The sequence below is a fragment of the Dromaius novaehollandiae genome, unplaced genomic scaffold (genome assembly GCF_036370855.1).
Source record: "Dromaius novaehollandiae isolate bDroNov1 unplaced genomic scaffold, bDroNov1.hap1 HAP1_SCAFFOLD_37, whole genome shotgun sequence".
Taxonomy (NCBI): Eukaryota; Metazoa; Chordata; class Aves; order Casuariiformes; family Dromaiidae; genus Dromaius; species Dromaius novaehollandiae.
The window spans coordinates 1279683-1289249 of record NW_026991398.1 but is presented as its reverse complement, the minus strand read 5'-3'; the positions used below and the strand labels follow the sequence as shown (position 1 = coordinate 1289249).

Below are 9567 nucleotides of genomic sequence, written 5' to 3'. Positions count from 1 at the left end.
TGCCCCTGTTCCTCTCTCGGGCTCTCCGGGGTGGACGGGTTTTCAGCTGCAGTTCAGACACCACCACTGCGAGTTGGGCAACAGAGGGGTCTGCATGGAAGTGAGGGGTCTGCAGCCCCCTTCTAAGCTGTGCAGCCCCAAGAAATGCAGTCTGTTGGGTTCGGAAATGAGCTGATCCTCCCTTAAGGAGAGCCCCTCTGCAGTCCTCCTGGTCCTTTGACCGTTTCCCTGGGGTGTCCTGCCAGGCTGAGAGCTCCAGAAAGGCACTGCTGTCTCATAGCATATCTGTAATAGCTGAGAGACAAATGGAGACGGTGCAGAGATGCAGAGAGTATGGAGATGGTTGTGGGAGGCAGTATATGGGCATCTGAAAAGAGCCCTGTGTGGGCTTGGCTAGAAGGGGAGTGTGGAGACCTCCCTCTGGTGCCTGGAGAAAGGGAGGAAGGCTGAAGATCTGCACTTTGAAACTGGACTTCTGTTCTCAGCAGTGGCTGGTTTTCTTTTAGGGCAACATATGAGTGTGATCATCCACCAGCTCAACGAGGTGGGAGCACAGGACAGCTGGGAACAAGCCTAATAGCAAACTAGCTCTCCTCACTCTGCAACAAGGGACAGTGAATCCATTTTTCTCAGGACTCACAGTAGACATGCCAAGCATTTCTACCTTTGAGGAACACTGCCCAGGGGTGACAAGGACATCTAAACTAAAATACAAAATCCCAGAAATTCTGTTCCTCAAACCTCATTCTTTAGAATGGGGAGTGAAGATGGTTAAAATCCCTTCTACACAATGAGTGTATTTCACCTGACAGAAATGGTGAATGTCAGAGCTAGTTACCCCCATTTCCCAATTCCCACTGCTGCACAGCAGGACTGACTCCTCTGGAGCCCACAGGCAGAGGTCCCTGCTCCTCACAGCAGCACACTCAGCCAGTGCAAAGCGCAGCTCAAGCAAGGGAGCTGCACAAAGATGCTCTCAGTACAGAGAGAGGCAGTGTGTGGGGTTGTATAAGAACTGCAACAACTGGGTATTTTTTTTTTTTTTTTTTGCTTGAAGAGTCTCTCCTAACTTCTCAATGTGTTTTCTCCTTTGGACAGTCCCCCATGCCGGGAGAGAGCAAAATGTCCAACAGCAGCTCCCTCAATGAGTTCATCCTCCTGCCATTTGCGGACACACGGGACCTGCAGCTCTTGCACTTCTCGCTCTTCCTGGGCATCTACCTGGCTGCCCTCCTGGGCAACGGCCTCATCATCACAGCCGTAACCTGCGACCACCACCTCCACATCCCCATGTACTTCTTCCTCCTCAGCCTCTCCCTCCTCGACCTTGGCTCCATCTCTGTCACTGTTCCCAAATCCATGGCGAATTCCCTGTGGAACACGACGGCCATTTCCTACTCAGGATGTGTTACCCAGGTCTTTCTGCTTCTCTTCTTGTTCGTAGCAGAGTATTCTCTCCTCACAGTCATGGCCTATGACCGCTTCATTGCCATCTGCAGACCCCTGCACTATGGGACCATCATGGGCAGCAGAGCTTGTGTCAGAATGGCAGCAGCTGCCTGGGCCAGTGGTTTTCTCAATGCTCTCCTGCACACTGCTAACACATTTTCAATACCACTCTGCCAAGGCAACACCATGGACCAGTTCTTCTGTGAAGTTCCCCAGATCCTCAAGCTCTCCTGCTCAGACTCCTACCTCAGGAACTGGGGCTTCTTGTGGTTAGTGCCTGTTTAGGGTTTGGGTGTTTCATTTTCATTGTGCTGTCCTACGTGCAGATCTTCACAGTTGTGCTGAGGATCCCCTCTGAGCAGGGCCAGCACAAAGCCTTTTCCATGTGCCTCCCGCACCTGGCCGTGGTCTCCCTGTTTGTCAGCACTGGCACATTTGCCTACCTGAAGCCCCCCTCCCTCTCCTCCCCAGCTCTGGATCTGGTGGTGGCTGTTCTGTACTCGGTGGTGCCTCCAGCAGTGAATCCCCTCATCTACAGCATGAGGAACAAGGAGCTCAAGGACGCAGTGAAGAAACTTATTGAGGTGGTACTAGTTCAGCAGTAATGACCTGCCCATCTCTCCTCACAAGCAATTCCCCATTAATCTCAGACAGCTCTTGTGCTTTGGGAGTTCTGTCTGTGATAGCCATGTTGGTGCACAAATGTTTGAATTCATCCTGCTTCTGCAGAGGTGTAAACCCCATCTATCTGACCCAGAGGCCTTCTGTGAATCTGGCTATGACTGTGTCAGAGCTGGCCTCCCAAGTATCATCTCTGTAATAAAAGAAGATCTTCTTAGTATTGTGCCTGAAGTTTGGGCTCTTCTTCCCAAGCGGGAGCCAAGAATGAGCTCAGGGAATTGCACCCCAAAAGGCCCTGTTGCTGTGCCTGTGATTTCCATAGGCTAAGGGGGATGAGCTTTTTTGGGTGATATGTGCGGGAATGAGGGCTGGATTCAGCTGTCACTTGTGGGTGCCCAGTGCCCCTGGGGAGGGTGAGTGGTCAAGACATATCTGCTGGGGACTGTCCCACATACCAGAGGGCTGCTGACAGATGCCCATCCTTCTGGAAGGGAATATGGAGCCACTGGAGAGCACAGGGGATCTCCAGGGCATCATGTGCCTGGGATGGGCAGTGAGTGGAGACTCCCCAAACCAAGTGGAGTCACACAAAGTAAAGGGCCAAACCAGGGAATGCACCACATCAGGGCTCTGCAGTCTCAGGACAGGGAGTAGGCTGGGTCTAATGACACCCCTGAACATCTCCTGAGCAATGTGAAATGGCCTGTGATTGCTCCATCCATCCTCCGCAGCCACAGACCCTGGGGAGGGGCTTGTCGTGTGCATTGATGCTGGTCCAGCTGGCTCTGCCCTCACCAGCATGGCCAGTCACCCTGCAAACCAGCACCGCCAGCCCGGGACCCTGCGGGCAGTACAGGACAGGGGTGCAGGAATGGCCAGGACAGCACGGACACACTCAGCTGGGGAAAGGCTCTCTGGGCAGCAGGGACATCTCCAGAGAAGAGCAAAGGAGCAATTGTGTGCTTGTGAGGAGGAATAAACGAAAACCTGTTTCTGTGTGTGTCAGCTCCGGGCAGGCTGCCCTGTCACTGGAGCTGCCTGAGGAGCCCCAGGGCCAGGACTCTTGTGCTGCCTTGGGGAGAGGGGCTGCCCAGAGGGGCTGCAGGCAGCCAGGGTGAAGGATCTCTGGGCATGAGAGCAGTGGAGACCTGAAGTGCCTGGCCTCCATTTCCTTGTGCCATTGCTGGTCCCCAGGTGTGGGGCTGATGGGGAGGCTGACACCCCTCTCTGCCCCCCAGGAGCTGCTGTGCCCTGCAGAGGGGCTGGGGCTGTGGGGTGAGTGCCCAGAGCTCTGCAGCCCCCTGCCACAGGCACTGCTGTGGGGCCACCCCAGCCTGGGCTGCTGTGCTGGGTGGGCTGGGGAGAGGGCAGGGGAGGTGGGGAGAGCTGGGGAGGGTCTGGGCTGGTCTGGAAAGGGTCCAGGAGAGGACAAATGCCAGCAGGCAGCTCCTGCGTGTGAAGGGCAGTGTGGGAGCACACAGCCATGTGCTTGCAGGCAAATGCAGGTCTGCTGGGAAAGGCAGCAGGACATGGCGGGTGCAGGAGAGAAGAGCCCAGGTTGTTCCCTGTGTTGCATGCTGTCATGGCAAGGCGGGAAAGGGAGGGTCAGATACTGCATAGAGGGACACTCAAGGTTCATGGGAGGTTAATCAGGACAGATTTAACAGAAGACTTACATTCCAAACCCGGGAACTGCCCCGAGGGCTCGCTGTTGGACTTCTTTGTATCTTAGAGGGCCCCTTAAATCTGCTAGAACTGTTTCCTTATCTCAGCTATGCTAAGCTTGAGCAGATACTGGCTGTGAGGCAGCTAGATGTTGTTGACAAAATGGGACATGCATGTCTGACCTTTGACGGGAATTCAGTCAGTGTACAGAGAGCACATGCTGGGGCTGCGAGCATGTACTCTACCAGTCCCCTGACTCCTCGCCAGATCTCCCGCAGGTATTCTCACCACACATGTACACGCTGGGGAAGCTGCCCCGTGGTCATCGTCCCATACCAGCCCTTCCAGCACTGGCTGCGCACCCCAGCTGTGGGGTGGTCCATGGCCAGCTCCGTCCTTCTGCATGTCTCCATATCCCAACGGAGAGGAAAAGGCCAGCCTTGCATGGCCTCTCTTCTGCACCGGACCATGGCAGATCCCAGAGCATGGCTGTCTGCTGACCCCTGAGTGGGGCACAGCCCGGGATGGGCAGGGGCCGGGTGCTCAGATCCCCCAGACTCTGGGGGATCATTTAATAGTCATTTAATAATAACCCAGCCCTTTTGATGTCAGAGGTCTCTGGTGCCAGCCCCACCTCAGCCTGCTCCTGAAAGGCTTCAGCACAGCCCTGGAGGGAGCTGGAGCTGCCTCAGGCCTCAGGGCAGTCTGGCAGCAGGAGGGTTTGACATGGGCACAGCAGCAGTGGTTCCGGGAGCAGGGAAATTGGGGTGAAGACCCCTGCCCTCGGCTGCACAGCCAAGGCACTGGATGGGTGATGCTTTTGTGGCCGGCCAGGCTCCAGGTGCAGGGTAGATGTCAGCTCAAGGGTAGGAGTGCCGCGATGGACTTCAGTGCAGCCGTGACTGTGGTGAAGGCAAGTGGGCAGACCCAGACATGTGCAACTGCAAAGGCTGCATGTAGAAAAGGCACTGTGGGGTTGGTGAAGGCCCTCCCTCTCCTCCCTATGGGGAAGAGTATCCCCAGGCGATGCTGGACTCTGGCTGACAGGAGGGGAGCACAGGGCAGGGCAAGAGAGGCAGATGGAGGCTTCTGGGATGCATGAGGGAGTTTTCCAAAGCCCAGGGCTGAGCCAGGCACCTTTGGATCTTTCCCCTGCTGCTCTCCCATCTGTGCTTGTTCTGCCCTGCTCTAGGAGCTCTCACCCCCTGCCAGCCATGCCAGAGCAGAGGTTGAGCAAGAATTCATGGAGTCACAGAGTTTTGGTGGGAAGGGACCTCTGGAGGTCTCCAGTCCAACCTCCCATGCAAAGCAGGGCTGGTTGGAGCCCTTCAGTCTTGTCTGGCCGTTGCTGGACTGTGCCTGACCCCAGTTACCATCCCCAAACCTGCTCTGCTCCTCTTGTCCAAGCACTATGGGACAGCACCTCTTGTCAGCGGGACCCTGCCCTGCCTGCCTTGCCAGCACCCTTGGCTCCCGGCTCTGCTTCCCACATGGAGCAGCCCCACTCTTGGTGCTCCTGACAACATCCTCTTTGCAGCAGGAGCCCTGTCACAAATGGTGCATAAAAACTCGAGCTCTGACACAGAAAAGCCTGCTCTCCTAACCATGCATCATAAAATCAGACCCAAATGCTTGTGCTTGCTTTTTCACCCAGCTCAGACTTTCTGTGCAGTGTTACCTGGGTAGGGGGTCCAAATCCAAAGCACTCCTTGCAACTTCGAATTGGCTGTCAGGCAAGGGTTGCTGCTGTGGGCATATACGGTCACCTTCTGTACCTACAACCTTCTCTGGGATCTGCACAGTCCCAGCTTCCCTTGCCAAGGCTTTCTTGACTGTAGTACAGACACAGGTCTGAGGTAAAGATGAGGAGTCAGGTCAGCAGGACAGTGACAGGGTAAGGTCAGGATCTGAGAGGTTTGGGCCAGGCACAGCCATGTCCACAGTGTAACTCAGGCAAGGCCCAAGGACAAGGGCAGCAGCTCCCCGGCAAGGGGGATGAGGCCCTGCAATGAGGCCAGTCACTCTCTGTCTCCCCTGCTCTTGTGCCCAGCAGATCCCCCTCCCTGTCTGCCTGCAGCCCCTCCATGCCCACCCCACTGCCCAGCACAGCGAGAGCCCTGGCCCTGCAGCCCCTCCAGCAGCTCCTGCTGCCCCAGGGACAGAGCAGCCTGCCCCGAACTGGTGCACAGAGAAACCTGTTTCTCCTTCTTGTTTTCTCTCTCTGAATGCTGCCCTGCTTTTCTCCTGGGACATCCCTGCTCCCCAGAGAGTCTTTCCCCAGGTCAGTGTGTCCATGCTGGCCTGGCTCTTCCTGCACCTCTGCCCTGTGCTCCCCACAGGGCCCCTGGCTGGTGGTGCTGCTCTGCAGGGTGAGTGGGCTGTGAGGCTACGGGGTTATTCCACACTGGCTGTGCTGTTTGGGGCAGGAAGCAGACCCAGCTGGACAGGGATCACCGCCACTGATACTGCTGGCACAGCTCTGTGCTCATGGATGGTGCTCAGAGTGACCCCAGGTGTTTGCAATGGCAGGAGATGTGTTTGGGTGGGCACTAGCTCCAGCCTGTGGTGTTTCACTGAGGGTGCAGGAATCACTCTCCAGGGCCCCTTCCCTGGGACTCCTGGGTCCCCACTGCCTCTCCAGGGATTGCAGAGCCCTTGTTTTCCCATGCATACCTGGATTTAGTGCTCTACCTTCTGGTTACTCCACCATGGACCATCCCTCACTTTGTGAGGCTCCACTCACCGCCCATCCCCAGGCACACACTGTCCCTGCAGATCCCCTGAGCTCTCCTGGGGTTCTCCTGGACATTCCCTTCCAGAAGGTTGTGCATCTGTCATCAGCACTGTCACCTGTGGGACAGCCAAGGGCAGGTGATTCAGAGATCATTCCCCATCTCCACTGGTCACTGACCGATCAGCCTGGAATCGAGCCGTCAGTCCCTAACAGATCACCCAGGGACTGCACCTCATCCCCTGGAGCCTGTCGAGTTCAGAAGCAGAAGAACAGGTCCTTTCATGGTGTAATCCCTTGGGCATATTTTTGACTCCATCTTCTGAAGAAAAGCCAGACTTCAGTGACGTTGCTCTCCTTTTATTATGGAAGTGTTATTCCGGTATAAGGGTGCCCATTGCTTGGTCCTGCCCGAGGTCACAGAAATGCACAAGGATTCACCACATTACAAGAGCGCTTAGGCTGTATACACACACAAGAGCACAGCAGGACAGGGTGGAAGTGAGGAGAGCAGCCCTGAAAAGAGAAAGTCCTGCTGCTGTTGGTGGACGAGTCTCCAGCAAAGCTGCAACCCCTATGCAAAGGCTGCAGCGAGGACATGCCTGCTGTGATGGTGAGGGGACGGTGCTGAGGAGCAGAGGGTCTGTCCCCACAAGCTGCATCCAGGCTCTCCTCCCCTCCACTCCCACTCCTCAGTGTTCGTTGGAGTGCAGGAGAGGGAGGGGACCAGCCCACGGTGACACTTGGCTGCCACCCTTGCAGGAGAGGGGTGTGAGATCACACCCTGACTGCGGCCAGGGGAGCTGAGCTCTCCTAAAGGACATGCGACCCATGGTCTCATCCCATGTGTACTCATCTGAGCCTGACTCTGTCCTGCTGACCTCCCTTGGTATAGCACCGAAAGAGACACTGCAAAGGGAAACTCTCCCCATTGCAGAGGGGGCATTTGAGGGAGCTCAGACTAGCAGGCTCTGAGGTTCCCCCATCTCTGCTGATGAAGGGGGAAGCCTGGCTTCCTGCTTCAACACAGTCTCTGGGTCAGGTTCAAATGAGAAATGCCTGAGGATAAGTGGCATGAATGAGAAAAGTAAGAAAGAAATGAATGAACAGCATGTATCCTTGATGCCAGATACCCTGGGAATGACGAGTGAATGCACATGGGATGGTTATTGGTGCTGACATTGTACCAGCTGAATCATCTTCCCCAGGGCATCCTTGAGCTCCTTGTTCCTCATGCTGTAGATGAGGGGGTTCAATGCTGGAGGCATCACTGCATACAGAACAGCCACCACCAGATTGAGAGCTGGGGAGGAGATGGAGGGGGGCTTCAGGTAGGCAATCATTGCAGTGCTGACAAACACGGAGACCACGGCCAGTTGAGGGAGGCACATGGAAAAGGCTTTGTGCCGGCCCTGCTCAGAGGGGATCCTCAGCACAGCAGTGAAGATCTGCACATAAGATACCACAATGAAAACAAAACACCCAAAGATTAAACAGCCGCTAATCATAAGAACCCCAAGTTCCCTGAGGTAGGCATCTGAGCAGGAGAGCTTGAGAAGCTGAGGAATTTCACAGAAGAATTGCTCTACTGCATTGCCTTGGCAGAGTGGTATCGAAAATGTGTTAGCAGTGTGCAGGACAGCATACAGAAAACCAGTGCCCCAGGCAGCTGCTGCCATTTTGACACAGGTTCTGCTGTCCACGAGGGTCCCATAGTGCAGAGGTCTGCAGATGGCAACATAGCGGTCATAGACCATGACTGTGAGGAGACAATATTCTGCTATGAACAAGAAGAGAATCAGAAAGACCTGGGCAGCACATCCTGAGTAGGAAATGGCCCTGGTGTTCCACAGGGAATTGGCCATGGATTTGGGGACAGTGACAGAGATGGAGCCAAGGTCGAGGATGGAGAGGTTGAGGAGGAAGAAGTACATGGGGGTGTGGAGGCGGTGATTGCAGGCTACAGCTGTGATGATGAAGCTGTTGCCAAGCAGGGCAGCCAGGTAGATGCCCAGGAAGAGCAAGAAGTGCAAGAGCTGCAGCTCCCTATTGTCCGCTAATGCCAGGAGGATGAAATCACTCAGTGAGCTGCAGTTGAGCATTCTTCCCCCTGCAGGCATGGGGGACTGTCCAAAGAGGAAAAGACATTGACAAGTTAGGACAGACATCTCTGAGCAAAATCTTCTGTTTCTTATAACCCCTCTGCCCAAACACACTCTCATTACCTCTCCCCATCTCAGCAGCACTGTCATTGAGCTCCATCGCTTGGGCGCTGGTTTGTGCTGGCCGAGTTTGCCATGATGAGCAGCAGCCTCTGCCCTTGGGCTCCAGAGGAGTCAGACCTGCTACAGCACTGCCTACATGGGAAGAGGGGGACTAAAATTTATATTCCCAATTCCAGTCAGATCTAATCCACTCATAATGTTGAATGGATTTTCAGCATCTTCACTCCCAGTTCCAAAAAAGGTCAGTTCAGGAATAGTTTTAAGGGTTTTTTTGGTTTTCCTTCAGCTGACCCTGTCACACCAGAGGAGGATTTCTGGGGGTAGAAATCCTCAGCATTGCTGCTGCTCTCAGAGGGACCAGCTGTGATTTCAGAGAGCCAAAAGGATTCACTCTGGCTTTAGTGCAGAGGCAGGAGAGCTGGCCTGTCCATCTGCCTTGCTCCCAGCTGCCCTGTGCTCCCACCTCGGAGGTGGAGGACAGTTGCACCCGTATTACACAAAAAAGAAATGACACCATGGAGAGCAGAGGAATCCACTTCCAAAGTGCCCATAAGCACTCTTTCTGAGAGTGTGTGAGGCAGGTCTCAGCCCTCCCCTTATAGCCAGCAACACATCAGGCTCCTTCCAGCTGCCCCCATCCAGCCATCCAGCAGCATGTCTGTCACCTCAATATCAAGGTGGCTTCTCCCTGGGACACCTAGGTAACTCGCAGCTGCAATGGGAGAGCTGGGCCCTTCTGGAGGGTAACTGCAGCCCAGCCAGACACCCCAGGGAAAAGGCAGAATGTCCTAAGGATGGGGTGTCCTGACGAGAGAGAGTGCACACATTCCCAGCCCCCCACACTGCACTGCCCAGAGCCCCACAGGCTAGAGGGGC

General features: G+C 55.2%; 1 protein-coding gene and 1 pseudogene across 1 annotated transcript; one reads left to right on the top strand and one right to left on the bottom strand.

The window, feature by feature from the left end:
• Positions 1–1140: 1140 nt before the first annotated feature.
• Positions 1141–2054, top strand: LOC135326189 (olfactory receptor 14A16-like; annotated as a pseudogene).
• Positions 2055–7632: 5578 nt separating this feature from the next.
• LOC135326188 (olfactory receptor 14A16-like) lies at positions 7633–8568 on the bottom strand. The gene has a single exon (XM_064504040.1). It carries the CDS (start codon positions 8566–8568, stop codon positions 7633–7635), a length of 936 nt encoding a protein of 311 aa, XP_064360110.1.
• Between the last annotated feature and the right edge of the window lie 999 nt (positions 8569–9567).